The sequence below is a fragment of the Salvelinus alpinus genome, chromosome 7 (genome assembly GCF_045679555.1).
Source record: "Salvelinus alpinus chromosome 7, SLU_Salpinus.1, whole genome shotgun sequence".
In the NCBI taxonomy this organism is placed as follows: Eukaryota; Metazoa; Chordata; class Actinopteri; order Salmoniformes; family Salmonidae; genus Salvelinus; species Salvelinus alpinus.
In genome coordinates, this window is record NC_092092.1 from 53643811 (window position 1) to 53667251 (window position 23441).

General features: G+C 42.8%; 2 protein-coding genes across 2 annotated transcripts; one reads left to right on the forward strand and one right to left on the reverse strand.

Moving 5' to 3' along the window:
• Positions 1-826: 826 nt before the first annotated feature.
• Positions 827-5770, reverse strand: noa1 (nitric oxide associated 1). Its single transcript, XM_071410687.1, has 7 exons — positions 4370-5770; positions 3092-3256; positions 2682-2896; positions 1927-2058; positions 1594-1710; positions 1361-1478; positions 827-1238 (listed from the first exon to the last, which is right to left on the reverse strand). Exons 1-7 carry the CDS (start codon positions 5670-5672, stop codon positions 1006-1008), a joined length of 2283 nt encoding a protein of 760 aa, XP_071266788.1. The 5' UTR covers positions 5673-5770; the 3' UTR covers positions 827-1005.
• A 190-nt stretch (positions 5771-5960) lies between these two features.
• Positions 5961-23400, forward strand: polr2b (RNA polymerase II subunit B). Its single transcript, XM_071410756.1, has 24 exons — positions 5961-6115; positions 6574-6646; positions 6758-6908; positions 7015-7127; positions 7239-7458; positions 10040-10198; positions 10297-10461; positions 10562-10758; positions 17519-17638; positions 17785-17971; positions 18098-18241; positions 18426-18565; positions 18712-18823; positions 18965-19318; positions 19486-19654; positions 19772-19868; positions 19951-20045; positions 20213-20463; positions 21134-21223; positions 21555-21662; positions 21929-22042; positions 22151-22311; positions 22552-22747; positions 23046-23400. Exons 1-24 carry the CDS (start codon positions 6097-6099, stop codon positions 23133-23135), a joined length of 3525 nt encoding a protein of 1174 aa, XP_071266857.1. The 5' UTR covers positions 5961-6096; the 3' UTR covers positions 23136-23400.
• The last annotated feature ends 41 nt before the right edge of the window (positions 23401-23441 follow it).

Below are 23441 nucleotides of genomic sequence, written 5' to 3' on the forward strand. Positions count from 1 at the left end.
TGGAGTGGCCTAGCCAGTCTCCAGATCTCAACCCCATAGAAAATCTTTGGAGGGAGTTGAAAGTCCGTGTTGCCCAGCAACAGCCCCAAAACATCACTGCTCTAGAGGAGATCTGCATGGAGGAATGGGCCAAAATACCAGCAACAGTGTGTGAAAACCTTGTGAAGACTTACAGAAAACGTTTGACCTCTGTCATTGCCAACAAAGGGTATATAACAAAGTATTGAGAAACTTTTGTTATTGACCAAATACTTATTTTCCACCATAATTTGCAAATAAATTCATTAAAGATCCTACAATGTGATTTTCAGGATTTTTTTTCTAATTTTGTCTGTCATAGTTGAAGTGTACCTATGATGAAAATTACAGGCCTCTCTCATCTTTTTAAGTGGGAGAACTTGCACAATTGGTGGCTGACTAAATACTTTTTTGCCCCACTGTATACCCGTCATTTACTGTTTTCAGTTAGTGAAGAAATGTACTATTTTTCAATTCAATAAATGCCAACAAACTTTAACACCTTCACCAAAGTGGGGAGTTATTGGACATTGTCCCCAAGACTTTGAAAACAATTGGCTGTTTAAAACCTTTTTGTGTATTTAAAACAAACATCCTGTACCATTTTCTGCTCTACATTTCTAAATGAAAAAAGTTGTTGGTGCGTGATTCCTTTCCATTTCTTACATTTTCTGCAGTTACTAATACGTTTAAAAAGTATATTACGTTTCAAAATACTTTGAAAAAAAGTTATTCACTAAAAGGTTCCCTACCTGCTGTCTAAATGGAAAGAAAGCAATGTAAATTGAAGCACAAGTCTACACATCGATAAACAAATACAACTGTTTATATGTAGGTTATTTATAATCGTTACATTTACAGCCAATTTTACAAAACACAGATGGAAAAAAATCCATAACTGAAAGTGCTGTATCACGAATAAATATCCAGTACAAAAAGCCTCTTGACATGAAGAACCTTGTTGCCCCATAGAGGTTGTTACGCACTTCATTTTTTCTTCTTCACCTTGAGCCTCTCTGCTCCTTTGTAGGACAGGCTGGTGTCCACCAGGGCCTGGGGTTTCCTGGTCTTATAAGCAACAGACATCTTGATGCGCTCTCCCTTCAGGTTAACGATGTTGGGGAGTAGAGGTGGACTCCTCAGGGAGAGCCCTGCACCCACTGGAGCATGGGCACGCAGCAGGAGACTGTTCCCCTCCACTCCTGTCACTGCCACCCATCCTAAGAATAGAATACATTTAAAAAAATATATATATATTCGGTAGCACTACGCTTTTGAAAAATACCAACCCTGAAACGTCTGGGTCGGCTGGTTGATCAATTTGTAATTATGTGTGTATTACCTGCAGAGGAAAACTTGATATCAGCACTGGCTTTCGGATAACCCTGCCCCTTCAGCTCAAAATCTTGGGAGACAAGAGGGGGGAATTCCTTCATGCGTTCTTCTCCACCCATTGGCACCTATCCACACAGAGTTCTTCATGTTGATAACATTATTTGTAAACTTGTTTTGTTGTACCATTTCAGGAAGAGCTTTTATGTCCTTAACTGAGTTAAGTAAGCAGCATCAACTTACTCCCAGCAGGATTTGACCAGCATGCTTCTGGTAAATGCTGTCAGCCTTGTCCAGACCGGTGATGTGAATCGGGACCCGGTTGGAAGCAATGACTGAGAACCAGCAAGACTTCTCACCCTGGGAAATTAATATTACGTCTCAAAGTCAAAGACAGAAGTGTGCACCACTGTTTCGATGTCACAGTTGAGCATGGTTATTTGTTATTAGGATCCCCATTAGCTGTTGCAGCAGCTACTCTTCCTGGGGTCCACACAAAACATGAAAGTGACATGATACGGAACATGAATAGACAAGAACAGCTTAAGGACATAAGCAACAATGAAAGGCATTCACCTGAAGGTAATCAATTCGGCCTAGAGCTCCCAGGAATAGCGACATTCCAGGTTTCAACACAAACGTCCTGGGCACGATGGCTTGTGTGGGCACCACCAACTTCACCTCCTGCTCTGTCAACAGATCGAGGACCTAACAAACATGAGGGGGAGAGGGGGTGTGAGATGAATGGATGGCATTGTTCTGTTCAACACTAGTTAGGGCTTGTCTTATAAGAAAACTTTTATGAGAGTGGTACAATGGAATAATAAACTAAACATAAATCTACTGCAGTGACACGCAAGATGGTTGATCCATAAATCTGTTCCACTGCACATCCATAAATCTGTTCCATTGTAAATGTATCCTGGCATTCCACTTGTGTAAATGATACTTCCAAACGTGATGTAGTAATAGGAGAGAAATAACAAGGGACTCCTTCTCCCCCAGGGGATAAGCTAAGGAACTACTTTCATCTGCCAACTCACTAGCATCAGAAGGGAAACATAGTCAAAGGGTATTAATTAGTCCCAAGTGTTCTCTCCTAGTGCTGGTAAACAGTTGCATCATGCATACATGCCGTTTCAAGTGGATGCAGGGGTGTGTCTGAAATGGCACCCTAGTCCCTATATAGTGCACAACTTTTGACCAATAGGTTGCTATTTTGGACAGATTCCAGGATTGTAATGAGTTGCATTGCAATCTATGAAATAATATGGGCAAAGTATTAGCCTGGCAGTAACAGTGGAGCCAAGAGCGAATAGGAAGTAGCTCACGTCATGCTCTTTCATGATGCCAGGGGTGTCATAGAGCCAGTGCGCGTCTTTCAGTTCGTTGAGCGTCAAGTGCACTTCCGTAGAAGGGTTGGAAAGAGTACGGTCTCTCTCCTCCTTGTCAATCACATCCTCTCCGTAGGCCAGACTATCAGGATCAAACTCTATAAGGCCTCTGTTGGATTCTACATTGGTACGGAACGTCCTCCCAATGCGACCTAAACCAACATAGGATTTTTTACAATTACCCTGCATTAAGAGTACAAATCTATAAGCAACAATGCAAGCCATTGAAAACACAGAAGGCCAAGGGTTAAGCTGTATGGGTTGTCCAATTCCACCCCTTGGTATTTAGGCTATCCTGTTAGGGTTACCATCAGTCGTGTTCCCAACAGCCAACACCAATCTCTTACCCACTAGGTAGCCCTGCTTGCTGAACTGCTCTAGTCTCTTGAGCTCCTGTGGAGAGAGATCACTCTCGGTCTGCTTGGAGGCGCTCTGGAGCCTCTCGGACCTCCTGAACATGCGATACGGGGTGGGGTTGATGATGGGGAACTTCAGGAGGTTCAGGGTTGTACCTGTGGATCATATTCAATTTCAAATACAATTTAAGAATTTGTTTTCAACATTTTAGAGAGACTTGAGCCTATACACAAACGGACATACTCCGTGTACACAAAACATTAGGAACTTTCCATTACATAGACTGACCATGTGAATCCAGGTGAAGGCTATGATCTATTATTGAGGTCAGTTGTTAAATCCAATTCAGTGAGTGTAGATGAAGGAGCGGATGCAGGTTAAAGAAGGATTTTGAACCCTCGAACAATTGAGACATGGATTGTGTGTGTGTGTGTCATTCGGCCGTGATCGCCGGGTGCCATAGGGCGGCACACAATTGGCCCAGCATCGTCTGTGTTAGGGGAGGGTTTGGCCGGCGGGGCTCATCGCACTCTAGCGACTCCTTGTGCCTGACCTCGGTCGTCAGTTGAACAGTGTTTCCTCCTACACATTGGTGCGGCTGGCTTTCGGGTTAAGCGGGCAGGAATTAAGAAGTGCGGTTTGGTCATGTTTCGGAGGATGCATGACTCGAGCCCGTTGGGGTGTTTCAGCGTTTGGACAAGATCGAAATTGGGGTGAAAAAGGGGGTAAAATACAACAAAATATTTGTAAAATTAACTGCATCGCTGCTGGGTTTTTCCACACTCAACAGTTTGCCGTGTGTATCAAGAATGGTTCCCCACCCAAAGGACATCCAGACAACTTGACACAACTGTGGGAAGCATTGGAGTCAACATGGGCCAGCAATCCTTGTGGAATGCTTGACACCTTGTAGTCCATGCCGCGACGAATTGAGGCTGTTCTGGGGTGCAACTCAATATTAGGAAGGTGATCCTAATGTTCGGTATACTCACTGTAGGTGTTATTGGTTCAAGCTTTCCATCAATGTGACTGTAAAAGTTGTTGGAATGTAAAGCTTTTTCAAGACTTATGATTACAGCAGCATAGAAAGGAGAGAGTTCCATAAATAAGCTCTACAACAGTCAGACGGTCTGTGTGCTATCACAAGGTCATGAACTCAACAAAATAACCTATTCAACAAGAAGCGTTTTGTTCACGGCCTTGTTTGAGTGTTTGTAATGCATCTTATAGTGGAACTTTGGGTTACAGGCTGGGCAGCTCTATCTTACCAGGCCATGGAGATATGGTAGCTTTGTGGATCACATCTGAGGCCCTGGATTTGCAGTAGTCGGACTCCAGTAGACTGTTGAACAGTGTGGATTTCCCAGCGTTGGCTGTTCCTACCAGATACACGTCTCCCTTGTACTTCCACGATCTCTGAAGACTTGAGATGAGATTTTCTATTCCGTATCCTGTTTTGGCACTGATGAGGTGGGTATCTTTGATATTATCACTGGAAATGCCTACATCAGCACAGTACATGGAAAGCTGACGTTTAATCCTTTGCAAGTAGTTTTCAGAGTCTCCAGGGAGCAAGTCCACTTTATTACCCAGAACCACTATGTGTTTGTTTTCGCCAACAAGCTCTAGCAAGTCTGGTACTATGGAGTCTGGGATGTCCAGAAGATCCACAATCAACAGTACCAATGCTTTCTCTGATTTGACCCTGCGGACTATATCCCGATATTCCTCCTTGGACATCTTGACAGTCAATGCCTTTTGGTGGTGTGTGAGCAAGTAGCAACGTTGACAAATTGCCTTTTTCAATTCGTCTTCCTCTAGCAAAAGTTTATACTTCTCACTTGGAAGATAGCCTGCCACATCAGGTGCAATGCAGTGCATGACTGCGCCACATCCGTTGCAGCAGGTGTCACTGACAGGTTCCTCCATATCTGGTGTACCATAGATTCTCTGCTGTCCTTTAAGTTTCTTTTTCTTACTTGTTTCCTTGAGAGGGAACCCTACATCATGAAACTCGATGAGAGAATCAGGGCTCACCGTCTCCAGTTTGGTGACGGCCCCATCTTTCAATGACCGCAGCTGTTGCTCCAGAGTTCTCTGCTGCTTCTCGGAGCCTGACCTCGGCGGCAACCTCTCGTCTTCTTTGGAAATCATGGGGACAGCATTCACATGGAGCTGACCACGAATTTGGTCAACGTGACTATCTTCTGGCTCAATGTAGTCCATGAAAACAAATTCCTCCTCTTTTTCTGGCTCTATGGAGGCGTGTGTCCCCTGATTTTTTACATTTTTACCCAGCTCTTGAGTTTCACCGCTTGCTCCTCTTGCAGTGCTGTAAAACCTGGTCATCCATGTGCCATTCAATACAAAAGGAAGTGCCTGAGGGAAAACGCTTCCTCCTAACACAGAAGTATACTGCCTTGGTAGAGCAGGTGATGATATCCATTTGGTCCTATGCTTTACAGATAGACATGGAACTGAAAGATGTCGAGAACATTTACAAGTAACAAGTTCACGTATCGGGACTTGCAACAATTTATACATCTTTACAAACGAATACAATTGAATCATACATTAGAAATCACAGTGAGAAAACATAACCTTGAATAAAAACGCATGTGAGTCGCTGGTGCAAGAAACCATTAATATCCTGACAGGAACTTACGTATCCGGAAAGGCCGTTTATTTACGTTTACAACTATTAAGATTCGACATATAATATAATAAAACATATTGTTTGTTAGAAAAACATTGATCATAATAGCTAATATTAGATCAGAGTAGTAAACATATTTAGTTAAGACTAATTTCTTGCACATCAAAATACTGTAATAACGTTGGTATAGGAAGTGACGTTCAGGCTTGACCATCGATATTTTTTGTGTTCATTTAGCAAAGTGTGTAATGTTAGACAGCGTTGAATCAGACACTGTTGATTATTTAAAAGTCGGTTTCTGCTTATTTATGCGAACACGAGAGGGAATCAGCAGTAACCATGTATGACCAAGATGAAGGTTTGTTGGTATTTCAGCCATTTGAGTCGAATGCGTTATTGTTTTACATAATGTAGTTAGCTAGCTTGCTGCTAGCTAGCATACAAGCTAATATGCACATCACCAAGAATAGATAGCTACAGTAGCTAGCAAGCATACTAGCGCTATGTAGCTTGCGAAGTTAACTAATTGCCTAGTTAATTAGTTGTCTGGTTTCACCAGACTAAACACCTAGCTATAATCACACTTTCAACTAGGCCTACTTATATGAAAATCACATCATGCCATGTTGAAAAAACAAAGTTAGCAAGTCTTTGAGGTCTGCAGATTTAAAATACCTTTCTTTGTGTCTATCAGTTGTTGTGCTGTAGAAAACTCCATTAACTAGTTAGGACCTTGGCTAATGTTATGTCACTGCGTTTATATTCACTTCTTTGATGTATCTTCTGTGATCTATTATCCAAATTCTGTGATCTCAGACATCCAATACGATGAGGATGAGGATGAAATCACCCCCGATTTATGGCAGGAAGCTTGCTGGATTGTTATCAGGTAAAATTATGCTCTTACCTATCTCTCCTATTTTTTTGTATCCTCATGTAGCATACACTATGCAGTTTGCTTTTGTTCAAATAACACTATCCTCTCTGCTGCGCCTTACAGTTCCTATTTTGATGAGAAGGGCCTGGTGCGACAGCAGCTGGACTCCTTTGACGAGTTCATCCAGATGTCTGTGCAGAGGATCGTGGAGGATGCCCCGCCCATTGACCTGCAGGCTGAGGCCCAGCACACCTCTGGAGAGGTGGAGGATCCGGTGAGTGACAGACAGGCGCTTTCAGATATTCTGCTCCATGTATTGCCTCTCTCTACGAGGGCACTTACTAATGCCCTGTTAACGCTCCCTTTTTGTTGCTCTACAGCCACGCTACTTGCTGAAGTTTGAGCAGATCTACCTTTCAAAACCCACTCACTGGGAAAGAGATGGAGCCCCGTCGCCTATGATGCCCAATGAGGCTAGACTCAGGAACCTTACGTAAGTTTGCTCATTTGGGGCCATACTTTTATCACGGTAAATCTCCCTTGCACATCATTTGCAACCTTCAGTGCTGCCAGTGTCGACTAGGGCCACATCTGTATTATACAGGTACTCTGCTCCACTGTACGTGGACATCACCAAGACCATCATCAAGGAGGGTGAGGACCAGCTGCAGACCCAGCACCAGAAGACCTTCATCGGCAAGATCCCGATCATGCTGCGCTCCACCTACTGCCTGCTCAGCGGCCTGACAGACCGTGATCTGTGTGAGCTCAACGAGTGCCCACTGGACCCCGGGGGATACTTCATCATCAATGGGTCAGAGAAGGTAAAAGTAGAGAGAAAGTAGAGGGTGGACTTCAGGGCAGATTTCTGGTCTTTATTCTATGTTTCAATCAGGGTTGGGGAGTAACATATTATGAAAAAACTGTAATCTGTTATGTTACCAGAAAAAATATTGTAATCAGATGACAGATACTTAAAAAAAAACTAGATAGCTTTTAGTAATTCGGAAAAGATGTTTGACACCTTCCTGACACCTTCCTGTAAAAAATCTTTGACACCTTCCTGTTTTATCAATGATATTCAAATCAGCATTGAAAAAAGGTGCAAGTTTAGGTCTGTTCCGCCTGAGTGAGTCTGACCACAAGTCAAAGACCTCTATGATGACACACTAAATGCATTTGAAGGATCGCAGGAAAAAAGCAAGAATAGGCTTTTGTAAGCTACAGTATTCAAAGTATTCACACCCGTGACATTTTTCCACATTTTGTTGTGTTATAGCCTGAATTTAAAATGGATTCAATTGAGATTTTGTGTCACTGGCCTACACACAATACCCCATAATGTCAATGTGGAATTATGCTTTTAGAAATGTTTACAAATTAATAAAAAATCAAAAGCTGAAATTAGTCTTAAGTATTCAACCCCTTTGTTTTGGCAAGCCTAAATAAGTTCAGGACAAAACGTGTGCTTAAGTTGCATGGACTATGTTTGCCATAGTAGTGTTTATCATGATTTACTTAATCTCTGTACCACACACATACAATTATCTGTAAGTCAAGCAGGGAATTTCAAACACTGATTCAACCACAGAGACCAGGGAGGTTTTCCAGTGCCTCACTAAGACGGGCACCTATTGGTAGATAAAAATAAAAAGCAGACATTCAATTTCCCTTTGAGCATGGTTATTTATTATGCTTTGGATCAATACACCCAGTCACTACAAAGATACAGGCGTCCTCACTCCGTTGCCCGAGAGGAAGGAAACCACTCAGGGATTTCAGCATCAGGCCAATGGTGACTTTAAAACAGTTGCAGAGTGTAATGGCTGTAATAGGAGAACTGAGGATGGATCAACAACATTGTTACTCTACAATACTCACCTAATTGACCGAGTGAAAAGAAGGAAGCCTGTACAGAATACAAATATTCCAAAATATGCATCCTGTTTGCAATAAGGCACTAAAGCAAATCTGCAAAAAATGTGGCTAAGAAATTAACCTTGTGTCCTGTTTGGGGCAAATCCAACACATCATGGAGTACCATTCTTCAAATTTTCAAGTATGGTGGTGGCTGCATCATGTTGCTTGTCATTGGCAAGGGTATGCTTGTCATGGGGTATGCTTGTCATCGGCAAGGACTAGGGTATGCTTGTCACCGGTATGGATGGGTATGCTTGTCTTCAGCAAGGACTAGGGAGTTTTTTCGGGGGGGGTAAAAATAAATTGAATAGAGCTAAGCACAGGCAAATTCTGGTTGTCTGCTTGCCAACAGACACTGGGAGACAAATTCACCCTTCAGCAGGACAATAACCTAAAATGCAAGGCCAAATATACTCTGGAATTTCTTACCAAGATAACATTGAATGTTCCTGGGTGGCCTAGTTACAGTTTAGACTCAAATAGGCATGAAAATCTATGGCAAGACTTGAAACAATGATCGACAATCAACTTGACAGAGCTTGAAGAATTTTAAAAAGAATAATGTGCAAATCTTGTACAATCCAGGTGTGAAAATCTTTTAGAGACTTACCCAGAAAGACTCACAGCTGTAATAGCTGCCAAAGGTGTTTCTAACATGTAATGATCAGGGGTGTGAATACTTGTGTAAATGAGATTTCTGTATTTTATTTTCAATAAATTTGCTAAGATTTCTAAAAACAACTTTTTATTTTTTAAATTTCAGGCTGTAACACAACAAAATGTGGAATAAGTCAAGGGCTATGAATACTTTCTGAAGGCACTATCTCTTTAAATGGTCCTACTGCTGTCGGAAATTCAAAGATTATCCAATTTGAATAAATGCTTGGAGGTAAGGACGACAGCAGTGGTGTAGCCTACAAAATCACAAACCGAGTAGGTTAATAAGTCCTTCGGTTTTGGTTATGCTCAGGTAAAACAGTTTGGCTAATCTGTATTTCTATATTTACAAGTCCTATTCTTGAAGACCAAGGTGTATTAAATTAATTGGAATGACTAGAAATCTGACAGACTTTGGTTTTTAATGTAAAGATATAGCCTAATCGTATTATTATCTGTAGTAGCAAGCAATGGGTTAGACGAAGCCTACATAACCAACCCATAAAGTAAAATGAAACATCCATATATGGCCAGCTATGTAAACTCTAACACTGATTTATCCTGCAATAGGTGTCGTTCAATTGGTAATATTCATTTTTGTCTTCTAATGCCTCTTAAGGGGAAAGTAATCTGAAAGTAATCAGATTGTTACTGAGTTTAGGTAATCCAAAAGTTATGTTACCGATTACAATTTTGGACAGGTAACTAGTAAACTGTAACAGATTACATTAAGAAAGGAACCTAGCCAACCCTGGTTTTAATGAGTGAGCAGTAACACAAGCTTTTGCAATTGAGATATTGATAGCAATTGCCTTGTTTGGTTTGCAGGTCCTGATCGCCCAGGAGAAGATGGCCACGAACACAGTGTACGTCTTCGCCAAGAAGGACTCAAAGTACGCCTACACAGGGGAGTGCCGCTCCTGCCTGGAAAACTCCTCGCGCCCCACCAGCTCCATCTGGGTCAGCATGATGGCCAGGGGAGGACAGGTGAAAAACAAATATACCTCGTCCTAAATTTACTGGCAAATTTTCTACCATCCCAGATATTTACATGTCAACATTGTTTTTGTTACTTTTTCTCCCAGGGGGTGAAGAAAAGTGCCATTGGTCAGAGGATCGTGTCCACTCTGCCCTACATCAGACAGGAGGTGCCCATCATCATAGTGTTCCGAGCCCTGGGCTTTGTGTCCGACAGAGACATCCTGGAGCACATAATCTACGACTTTGACGACCCTGAGATGATGGAGATGGTAAATCTCTTGTCTAGGATGTTCTAGATACAGGAAACACGACACACACACACACACGCACACACACACACGTCATATCTGACGTGCTGTGTTCCACCAGGTCAAGCCATCCCTGGACGAGGCCTTTGTGATCCAGGAGCAGAACGTGGCGCTGAACTTCATCGGCTCTCGTGGTGCCAAGCCCGGTGTCACCAAGGAGCGGAGGATCAAGTACGCCAAGGAGGTGCTGCAGAAAGAGGTGCTCCCCCACGTCGGAGTCAGTGACTTCTGTGAGACCAAGAAGGCCTATTTCTTAGGGTGAGTATTTATTATGTTATATTAATGTAATGACCATGGAGCAGGAGTTCTCAATCTTTTCCATTCCGGGGACCACCAAATCACTTCAATAAGCTCTTGAGGACAAAATATCTTAGGGCCAGATTGCAATTCACTGGGGGGAGGGGTGGTCAAACTTTTTTCTCCTGGTTAACTTTGGTCTTTTACAGGTTTTACTGTCTTCCATTCTAGCCAAATTTCCTCATCCGCTTGCATGCACCCGTATATCAAGGTGTTATGGTACTTCCTTTATGGACTATGCTTTTCCATGTGCTAACTGTTCCACAGGTCAATATAGTCTAACGGTCTATCCTGCCCTCTATCCACCATTTATAGTGACATTAGTGGTAGGTGGATCGTTTGTCCAGATCTGCAACAGGCTAACTAGCAATTATACCACATATAAAAGCATTCAAAGCTGCGTCAATGTTTAAATATGAATCCACAAGAATAAATTGTAATACAGTGGGGAGAACAAGTATTTGATACACTGCCGATTTTGCAGGTTTTCCTACTTACAAAGCATGTAGAGGTCTGTCATTTGTATCATAGGTACACTTCAACTGTGAGAGACGTAATCTAAAACAAAAATCCAGAAAATCACATTGTATGATTTTTAAGTAATTAATTTGCATTTTATTGCATGACATAAGTATTTGATCACTTACCAACCAGTAAGAATTCCGGCTCTCACAGACCTGTTAGTTTTTCTTTAAGAAGCCCTCCTGTTCTCCACTCATTACCTGTATTAACTGCACCTGTTTGAACTCGTTACCTGTATAAAAGACACCTGTCCACACACTCAATCAAACAGACTCCAACCTCTCCACAATGGCCAAGACCAGCGAGCTGTGTAGGGACATCAAGGATAAAATTGTAGACCTGCACAAGGCTGGGATGGGCTACAGGACAATAGGGAAGCAGCTTGGTGAGAAGGCAACAACTGTTGGCGCAATTATTAGAAAATGGAAGAAGTTCAAGATGATGGTCAATCACCCTCGGTCTGGGGCTCCATGCAAGATCTCACCTCGTGGGGCATCAATGATCATGAGGAAGGTGAGGGATCAGCCCAGAACTACACGGCAGGACCTGGTCAATGACCTGAAGAGAGCTGGGACCACAGTCTCAAAGAAAACCATTAGTAACACACTACGCCGTCATGGATTAAAATCCTGCAGCGCACGCAAGGTCCCCCTGCTCAAGCCAGCGCATGTCCAGGCCCGTCTGAAGTTTGCCAATGACCATCTGGATGATCCAGAGGAGGAATGGGAGAAGGTCATGTGGTCTGATGAGACAAAAATAGAGCTTTTTGGTCTAAACTCCACTCGCAGTGTTTGGAGGAAGAAGAAGGATGAGTACAACCCCAAGAACACCATCCCAACCGTGAAGCATGGAGATGGAAACATCATTCTTTGGGGATGCTTTTCTGCAAAGGGGACAGGACGACTACACCGTATTGAGGGGAGGGTGGATGGGGCCATGTATCGCAAGATCTTGGCCAACAGCCTCCTTCCCTCAGTAAGAGCATTGAAGATGGGTCGTGGCTGGGTCTTCCAGCATGACAACGACCCAAAACACACAGCCAGGGCAACTAAGGAGTGGCTCCGTAAGAAGCATCTCAAGGTCCTGGAGTGGCCTAGCCAGTCTCCAGACCTGAACCCAATAGAAAATCTTTGGAGGGAGCTGAAAGTCCGTATTGCCCAGCGACAGCCCCGAAACCTGAAGGATCTGGAGAAGGTCTGTATGGAGGAGTGGGCCAAAATCCCTGCTGCAGTGTGTGCAAACCTGGTCAAGAACTACAGGAAACGTATGATCTCTGTAATTGCAAACAAAGGTTTCTGTACCAAATATTAAGTTCTGCTTTTCTGATGTATCAAATACTTATGTCATGCAATAAAATGCAAATTAATTACTTAAAAATCATACAATGTGATTTTCTGGATTTTTGTTTTAGATTACGTCTCTCACAGTTGAAGTGTACCTATGATAAAAATGACAGACCTCTACATGCTTTGTAAGTAGGAAAACCTGAAAAATCGGCAGTGTATCAAATACTTGTTCTCCCCACTGTAGCTGATAGGCAGCGGACAGGCCAGGAGCTTCGTTCAGTGGTGGAAAAAGTACCCAATTTTCATACTGGAGTAAAAATACCTTAATAGAAAATGACTCAAGTGAAATTCACCCAGTAAAATACTACTTGAGTAAAAGTCTAAAAGTATTTCGTTTTAAATATACTTCAGTATCAAAAGTAAAAGTATAAATCATTTCAGATTCCTTATATTAAGCAAACCAGATGGCACATTGCCAGGGGCGCACTCAAACAATCAGATATATACAAACCAAGCATTTGTGTTTTAGTGAGTCCTCCAGACCAGAGGCAGTAGGGATGACCAAGGATGTTTTCTGTGTGTGAATTGGACAATTTTTCTGTCCTGCTAACTAAGCGTTCAAAATGTGATGAGTACTTTTGGGTGACAGGGGAAATGTATGGAGTAAAACATTATTTTCTTTAGGAATGTAGTGAAGTAAAAGTTGTCAAATATAAGTAGTAAAGTACAGATACCCTCAAAAACGACTGAAGTAAAGTAGTACTACTTAAGTACCGTAGTACTTTATTTTTACTTAAGTACTTTACACCACTGGCATCTTTGCATGAAAGAAAAGTGAAGACATGAAACACCAGAACTAAGAAAGTTGCCGTGTTGATCTTGTTTAGGGACAATACAATTATCCTACCTAGACTAGCCTACAACACCACAATGCAATGAATAATTGTATTGTGTTTCTCAAGTGAGTAAAAATTCTACTCTAGGCTGAGGTGAAAATGTCATTTGAATAACAGTGCAAAAGCCGTGTGTTTCAAATGTTTAATCACATTTGGATCAGTTGTTGGTTTCCTTTCAACAGTTTATAAGGTCTAGAAAGGCACAGTAGCAGGCCGGTCTGGCTGTATTTTTACTTCTGATGCTGAATGTGCTGTCTGTAGATCATCCTTCTCCCAAGTCAACCTATAATAATGTGGCCACATACAGTTGAAGTCGGGAGTTTACATACACTTATGTTGGAGTCATTAAATTGTTTTTCAACCACTCCACACATTTCTTGTTAAACTATAGTTTTGGCACGGTTAGGATGTCTACTTTGTGCATGACGCAAGTAATTTTTCAAGCAATTGTTTACAGACAGATTATTTCACTTATAATTCACTGTATCACATTTCCAGTGGGTCAGAAGTTTAGATACACTAAGTTGACTGTGCCTTTAAACAACTTGGAAAATTCCAGAAAATGATGTCATGGCTTTAGAGGCTTCTGATAGGCTAATTTACATCATTTGAGTCAATTGGAGGTGTACCTGTGGATGTATTTCAAGGCCTACCTTCAAACTCAGTGCCTCTTTGCTTGACATCATGGGAAAATCAAAATAAGTCAGCCAAGACCTCAGAAAAGGAATTGTAGACCTCCACAAGTCTGTTTCATCCTTGGGAGCAATTTCCAAATGCCTGAAGGTACCACGTTCATCTGTACAAACAATAGTACGAAAGTATAAACACCATGGGACCACGCAGCCGTCATACTGCTCAGGTAAGGAGACGCGTTCTGTCTCCTAGAGATGAACGTACTTTGGTGCGAAAAGTGCAAATCAATCCCAGAACAACACCGAAGGACCTTGTGAAGACACTGGAGGAAACCGGTACAAAATATCTATATCCACAGTAAAACGTGTTCTATATCGACATAACCTGAAAGGCCGCTCAGCAAGGAAGAAGCCACTGCTCCAAAACTGCCATAAAAAGCCAGACTACGGTTTGCAACTGCACATCGTTATATTTGGAGGAAAAAGGGGGAGGCTTGCAGGCCGAAGAACACCATCCCAACCGTGAAGCACGGGGGTGGCAGCATCATGTTGTGGGGGTGCTTTGCTGCAGGAGGGACTGGTGTACTTCACAAAATAGATGGCATCATGAGGAAAGAAAATTATGTGGATATATTGAAGCAACATCTCAAGACATCAGTCAGGAAGTTAAAGCTTGGTCGCAAATGGGTCTTCCAAATAGACAATGACCCCAAGCATACTTCCAAAGTTGTGGCAAAATGGCTTAAGGACAACAGAGTCAAGGTATTGGAGTGGCCATCACACAGCCCTGACCTCAATCCCATAGAACATTTGTGGGCAGAACTGAAAAAGAGTGTGCGAGCAAGGAGGCCTACAAACCTGACTCAGTTACACCAGCTCTGTCAGGAGGAATGGGCCAAAATTCACCCAACTTATAGTTGGAAGGCTACCTGAAACGTTTGACCCAAGTTAAACAATTTAAAGGCAATGCTACCAGACACTAATTGAGTGTATGTAAACTTCTGACCCACTGGGAATGTGATGAAAGAAATAAAAGCTGAAATAAATCACTCTCTACTATTATTCTGACATTTCACATTCTTAAAATAAAGTGGTGATCCTAACTGACCTAAGACAGGGAATGTTTACTAGGATTAAATGTCAGGAATTGTGAAAAGCTGAGTTTAAATGTATTTGGCTAAGGTGTATGTAAACTTCAGACTTCAACTGTATGCTCCCAGCAGGCCTAGTTATTCAGGAAATCTTAACGCACGTTCTGCCTCCTCTCCAATCCTAGTGGCTATTCCTTGCGCACCTAGAACCGAAAGCTTCTCTAGGGTGGAAATATTTATCATTTCACTTTTAAAATGTGTTACAAAAAAGGTATGTGGCATTAACACAACCAGTCACAATGTTTTAATCTGATTAGGCTACTTCAAAAGTCTCCTGTAGGAATGCGCATATTCATCCAAAATATAATTCCAGCATCTGCAAAATGGCTTGACATTAACCAGGTTTCCATCCAACCTTTTTATGCAGTAAAGTAGCCTACGTGTTGGATAAAAAATTCATGACAGATTAAATAAATGATGATGAACTTCACAGGGTGGAACTTCACAGTGATGAGGTTGATGCTCCTTTCAATAAATATGGAGGGTCTTATTCTGGTGGCTTGATAATAAAAATATTTTACCTTTTATTTAACTAGGCAAGTCAGTTAAGAAACAAATTCTTATTTTCAATGATGGCCTAGGAACAGTGGGAACAATGATGATGATCGATGCTTGGCTGCCATTTGACATTTGCCTTGTTCAGGGGCAGAACGACAGATTTGTACCTTGTCAGCTCGGGGATTTGAACTTGCAACCTTTCGGTTTCTAGCCCAACGCTCTAACCACTAGGCTACCTTGCCGCCCCAATGATGATGATCGATGCTTGGCTGCCATTTGACAAATAGAAATAATCTTGCATTTATGTCTATAATAATCTCATGTAGTAGGATATACCTGCACTGTATCTGCAACCTGTTGGCTAGCGTGCATGTACCAATAGCAGAGTGAGCGCACACCTACTCAACATTTTTTGTAACAAAACCATCAGTAGAGTTGAAAATACCATGGAAACCCATTTAACTTGTAGTTTTTTATTCAGTACATGGGGAATTTAATCTCAAAGTAATTTTTATGTGCACTACGTATTTAGGCACATACTTTTATCTGCAATAAGTCAATTTGATGGAAACGCAACTCTGATGGAAAAATGTACAAGGGTTTTCCCTCCAGACGCTCAAGACCTCAGACTGGGGTGAAGGTTCACCTTCCATCAGGACAACGACCCTAAGCACACAGCCAACAAGACAACGCAGGAGTGGCTTCGGGACAAGTCTCTGAATGTCCTTGAGTGGCCCAGCCAGAGCCTGGACTTGAAACAGATCTAACATCTCTGGAGAGACCTGAAAATAGCTCTGCAGCGACGCTCCCCATCCAACCTGACAGAGCTTGAGAGGATCTGCAGAGAAGAATGGGACATGGATGTGTTTTCTGTTTGTTGAGATTGACATAGTCTATTTATTGTGGTGTTGAAAACGCAAACCATGATATTGAAGTGCCCGTAGTCGGTATGTTTTGTTTATTGCTTGTGTGGTGCATTGGCACAGAAACCTGTTGGTGGAACAAATGTTGTATATATTTTATATAATTATAAATATGGTGTAAAAATGTTAAATCTGATTCCACCCTAGCTGATCATTGTCTGCAACCAGCTCTGATCGTGAAGTAATGAAACAGGCAGGAAGAGTGAGATCATCTGTGGTGGTCGGCGAATCTTCTGGCCAGCAGTCCTGCATGGCATCGAACTGTGCCACAAAAGCATGCTGAAGTCGATATCCACATTTATAAACGCAGTTATTGTTATTTGTGGTCTAAAACATTATTTTTAGTTAATTATATGAGGGGGGGATGGTGTTCAATTTATTTGACAGTACAAGGGGAGGGTCGCCTGAAGATATTTTAAAAGTTGGGGAGACACCTTGAGTTGGATACCCCTTCCACCTCCCTTCTTAGTGGTCACATTTAGAGTAAATTTTATCAGTGAATGTAATATATTAAATGCCTATTATTACAGATGGATGTCTGTTAAACAGTTTGCCTTGTGAAAAGTAATGTAAAATTGTATATAACATAATTTAACTCTGCCATTTTCAACTTTTAAAATTTGTATTACAAACTTTGCTGACCACAGGTTGAAACCACTGCCATAGAGATTGTGTAACTCACCAGGTCTCTGTTGGACATTCTTTATGTTATTCTATGGTTATGACGGCGTCACGTTTCTGCATGCAATGGTCTTTATGCAATATGTTGTTGTTTGACGTATTGATGTAACTCAGTTGTGTGTCTGTCTGCAGGTACATGGTCCACAGACTCCTATTAGCGGCCCTGGGCAGAAGAGAGCTGGACGACCGGGATCACTATGGCAACAAGAGACTAGACTTGGCTGGGCCACTGTTGGCTTTCCTGTTCCGTGGGTAAGTCCTAAAGAGACGCACCTATAAAATGTCTAGAAAGCTTTCGTTCAGATGTTGTGCAACTTTGTGTAAACCGCACTCCTATCCAAACTGAGCATTTGGAGAATATGTATGGAAGCTTCTTTTTTTGTTGTTGACCAATTTAGAATGTTCAAGAACCTGCTGAAAGAGATCCGCATCTACGCCCAAAAGTTTATTGACCGAGGGAAAGACTTCAACCTGGAGTTGGCCATCAAGACACGAATCATCTCCGACGGCCTGAAGTACTCTCTGGCCACGGGGAACTGGGGTGACGTCAAGAAGGCCCATCAGGCCAGAGCTGGAGTGTCCCAGGTAACACAGGGCAGAACACATCTGGCACACATCCCTATATAGTTACAGCTTAGTTTGCCATTAAGCTGCTCTAAGAGGATTTGTTTATCGTCATTAAAAACTACAACATTCCTCGTCTGTTTTTAGGTGTTGAACCGCTTGACCTTCGCCTCCACCCTCTCTCACCTTCGTCGTGTGAACTCCCCCATCGGTAGGGACGGCAAGCTAGCCAAGCCCCGGCAGCTTCACAATACGCTGTGGGGCATGGTGTGCCCTGCTGAGACCCCAGAGGTATGCCCAATACCACTCCAAATCAAATTTTTGTTCATTATCAAGGGGGTCAGTTGTTGTATGATGCCAAATTGTAATGTTACACACAAGGAGCTAAGCTCTCACTTACAATTGACATTGAAAGTGTTGTCCCTGCTTATTTTGTCCCCCATTTGTATGTCCCCCTCCCTGTCTTATTTCCCAGGGTCATGCTGTAGGCCTAGTGAAGAACCTGGCCCTCATGGCCTACATCTCTGTGGGCTCCCAGCCCTCTCCCATCCTGGAGTTTTTGGAGGAGTGGAGCATGGAGAACCTGGAGGAGATCTCACCGGCAGCCATAGCGGAGTGAGTCCAGCAGATGGCAGCACACTGCTCTTTATTAATCCAGAAAGAATCAAAAACATTCTGTCATGTCTCTGAAAAGCTTTTCAACCCGTTTTATCTGCATTTATCTGCATAACTGATGTTTTCCATTAATTCTAACCTAACAGTGCCACAAAGATCTTTGTCAATGGCTGTTGGGTGGGCATACACAAGGACCCAGAGCAGCTGATGAACACACTGAGGAAACTGAGGAGGCAGATGGACATCATTGTGTCTGAGGTAAGAGATATAATTGTTCCAGATTTTCAGGACTTTTCTGACATTTTCATTATTTTATTATTAAATGAACCTACACATAAAAACCCAATATCCCCTTTTTCAGATTTTCTATGTTCTCATACACTATTACACGTTTTCTAGGTGTCCATGATCAGAGACATCCGAGAGAGGGAGATCCGCATCTACACGGACGCCGGGAGGATCTGTCGTCCTCTGCTGATCGTAGAGAAACAGAAGCTGCTGCTGAAGAGGAGACACATTGACCAGCTGAAGGAGAGGGAGTACAACAACTACAGTTGGCAGGACCTGGTGGCCAGCGGTGTGGTGGAGTACATCGACACCCTGGAGGAGGAGACTGTAATGCTGGCCATGACCCCTGACGACCTCCAGGAGAAGGGCGTGGCCTACTGTTCTACATACAGCCACTGTGAGATCCACCCCTCCATGATCCTGGGAGTCTGTGCTTCCATCATCCCCTTCCCCGATCACAACCAGGTACGGAAAAAAAATAGGATGCTCCTAAAGTAGGTTTTCTTATTGGGCTGATTGAATAGATGCAATAATATCTATGCTAAGACGTGGCTATGAAACATCCTAAATTTAAGATTTTTATCCATCCATTTTAACTGTAAATCAATGAATACAATACTTTTCCCGTGTAGTCTCCCAGAAACACGTACCAGTCTGCTATGGGTAAACAAGCCATGGGTGTGTACATCACCAACTTCCACGTGCGGATGGACACCCTGGCCCACGTGCTCTACTACCCTCAAAAACCCTTAGTCACCACCCGCTCTATGGAGTACCTGCGTTTCAGAGAGCTCCCTGCAGGTGACAACTGGAGCACTGCAGAATTGGCAGCCAATTACACTCTTTAACTCTGACCTAAAAATATCTGCCGTTTTTTAGTTCTGGCTCGTTGAAATCCTCCATTTGTGCCTGGTTTAGGTATCAACTCGATTGTGGCTATTGCGGCGTACACTGGCTACAACCAGGAGGACTCTGTCATCATGAACCGCTCTGCGGTGGACCGTGGATTCTTCAGGTTTGTGCTGTGATTTGAAGACCTGCAATTTGATGTGAAAATGACTTTAGACGAAATGTGGAAATAAGTGTTTTTATTTCAGGTCTGTGTTCTACCGCTCCTACAAAGAACAGGAGTCAAAGAAAGGCTTCGATCAGGAGGAAATCTTTGAGAAACCCACACGCGAAACCTGTTCGGGTACGTCCTAGGCATCTTGGCATCTTAAAAATGTAAAGGAGTCAGCCATAAAACCAGAGCCTACTATTTCCATCTCATACATTTTCCATCAGCAACTTCTGTTAAATTGGCATTCATACAAAGAGAATTTCTCATTGAACAACCCAATGGTCCTCCCCTTCCCTCAGGCATGAGGCACGCCATTTACGACAAGCTGGACGACGACGGCTTGATAGCTCCCGGCGTGCGTGTCTCCGGCGAGGACGTCATCATCGGCAAGACGGTGACCCTGCCGGAGACCGACGACGAGCTGGACAGCACCAACCGGCGCTACACCAAGAGGGACTGCAGCACCTTCCTCCGCACCAGCGAGACGGGCATCGTGGACCAAGTCATGGTCACCCTCAACCAGGAGGGCTACAAGTTCTGCAAGATTAGGGTGTGTCATGAGTCCTCTAGATTTCCCCAGTAGTGACATTTTGTGACATTTTGACAACGCGAGTAGTAGGCTATAAAAACAAACATGGTAACAAATTACTCCTGTTGACAGCTCTACTTCTCATTTGTCAAGTTCAGGGTAGGCAGTTACATCCACAGTAGGGGCAGGTTTGAATTAACCATGACTTGAGTTTTACAAGCAGCATTGTGTGTGTGACCTTTATTTAACTAGGCAAGTCAGTTAAGAACAAATTCTTATTTACAATGACGGCCTACCGGGGAACAGTGGGTTAAATGCCTTGTTCAAGGGCAGAACAACATATTTTTACCTTGTCAGCTTGGGGATTCGATCCAGCAATTATTATTGGCCCAACGTTCTAACCACTAGGCTACCTGCCACCCCCATTTATTCCATAGAAGCAACAAGACCAAGAAGCCAAATCAGAGTTGTTGACAGATTGACTAAATGAAACATGACGGAATATTGCACCCTCTAACCTTACTGCACAGCTAGAAACACAAGCATTTTGCTACACCTGCAATAACATCTGCTGTATGTGACAAATAAAGTTAGATTTGAAGGTTATGAGGCCTCCTTACACTTGACACTCATCTGCCTACTTGTGGCATGATTTAACTCTTCTCCATTTCTTTTCTTTTTTTCTTGCCAGGTTCGCTCCGTTCGTATCCCCCAGATCGGTGACAAGTTTGCCAGTCGACACGGGCAGAAGGGTACCTGTGGTATTCAGTACAGACAGGAGGTGAAGTATTAGACATGTTCTTCATGCCATGTCTACCTACTCTTCGCTAGACTACACAGTATGTCATTGATCCAGGCTGTCTGGTCAATTGTCTAGAGACATATTGTGTTTAGACTGAACATAAATACAAACAAAGGTCTCTTCACAGGAAATGCTAAACAACATCCCAGAAGGAGTATGTACTATAAAACTGATTTTAAATATAACATGGAAGAATGTGCCACGTTCCTGTAAGAGGATATCCCTTAGAAGAACTGGTTCCGAAAATTGGAACCCACATGCAGAAGTCTTTGTAAGTCAACTATGTCCATTGTTCCGATGCTTTCCGCAGGACATGCCCTTCACTTGCGAGGGAATTACCCCAGACATCATCATCAATCCCCACGCCATCCCCTCTCGTATGACAGTCGGCCATTTGATTGAGTGCCTGCAGGGCAAGGTACTGTCGCCTGTCTAATGACTCCTCCACCCACTTCAACTTTTACTCCTTTTACGACCGTAAACTGATAATAAGTAAACCAATAGGATTGTCTGTCGTCTAGATTAGATCTTTTACAAATTACAAAGGTCAGCGAGAATTTGTTAAATAAAATAAAAAATCAAGTAGGACATTTTATTTTTTAGACGTCATGTAAATCAAGTGTTGCGGATGGCAGTTTTCTTGTAGCAACGTTTCCACCTTCCCGCCCTCCTTTCACCTTGTAGGTTTCAGCCAACAAAGGGGAGATTGGTGACGCCACGCCTTTCAACGATGCGGTCAACGTGCAGAAAGTCTCCAACCTGCTCTCTGAATACGGATATCACCTGAGGGGCAACGAGGTCAGGACATCAGCCCCCTTCACCATTCACATCCTACTTTCTATAGTAACTATTTCACACTAGTCTGTCTAGAGAGTACAATTGACTGGCTTCATCTTCCCCCTCTAGGTGTTGTACAACGGTTTCACCGGCCGTAAGATTACCTCTCAGATCTTCCTCGGGCCCACATACTACCAACGCCTGAAGCACATGGTGGACGACAAGATCCACTCTCGGGCTCGAGGCCCAGTCCAGATCCTTAACAGACAGCCCATGGAGGGCAGATCACGGTAAGAACACTAATAATTATTTAACGTATGACTTTTTCCCTTTATGGCACCATGGGAGTGCACTGGGTATGCATTTCTGAGCTCGTATTCATAAAGCGACTTTTTAAGTATGAGCTTATCTATGATCAGTTCTGTCTTTTTAGATGTTAATAAAAGTACTAGATCCTAGATCAGATGCTTTGTTCATACAGGCCCTGATTTGGCCCGCTTTACTAACCATGCTGTCATCTGTCCACCCAGTGACGGAGGTCTTCGTTTTGGGGAGATGGAGCGCGATTGTCAGATAGCCCACGGCGCGGCTCAGTTCCTGCGTGAGAGGCTGTTCGAGGCGTCCGACCCCTACCAGGTCCACGTCTGCAACCTCTGTGGCCTCATGGCCATCGCCAACACCCGCACGCACACCTACGAGTGCAGGGGCTGTCGCAACAAAACACAGGTACGTGTCAACACCACCAGTGTCCCTGTTTTTTATTTTATTTGTTTTTTATGTCACCTTTATTTAACATGGTTTATGCTTAGGTCGGCCTATTCATTTGTTGTTTATATCATTATACCTTTATTACTGTAACTGTCAATTCTGATTCTAACTACAATACAGTATAGTGAAATGTGTCCTATAGATTAGTGTTCAAAAATGACTAGTCTATAAAAAATCTTGACTCTGGGCCTCTATAGCCTTAGTTTTGTTGCTGAAGATTTATCGATTAAGATAATGTACAATGTAATCTTTTCAGATCTCCCTGGTCAGAATGCCGTATGCCTGCAAGCTGCTCTTCCAGGAGCTCATGTCCATGAGTATCGCCCCTCGTATGATGACCAGTTAGGAGCACTACCAAACCCCTTCGAGTCGACTGGAATTCAATTATGTGTGGCAGGAATGTCGAGGACATCACTTGTCTCTACAGTGGGAGAGCTGGAGAATCAGGAGACTGATTTAAAACTAAATGCAACAGTCAACTTGTTTTGATGCTAATGGTCAGGCTTGCGTTTTTGTCTGCAAAAGTATTTTTGTTGTGATATCACTGTTTTGGAAAAGAAGGAAAATTGTCTGTTATTTTTATAAAACTACAATAAATATGTTTATTAATGTGCTGTCACACTATTCATTCAGTGTTTTGTAGCTAGCTTGC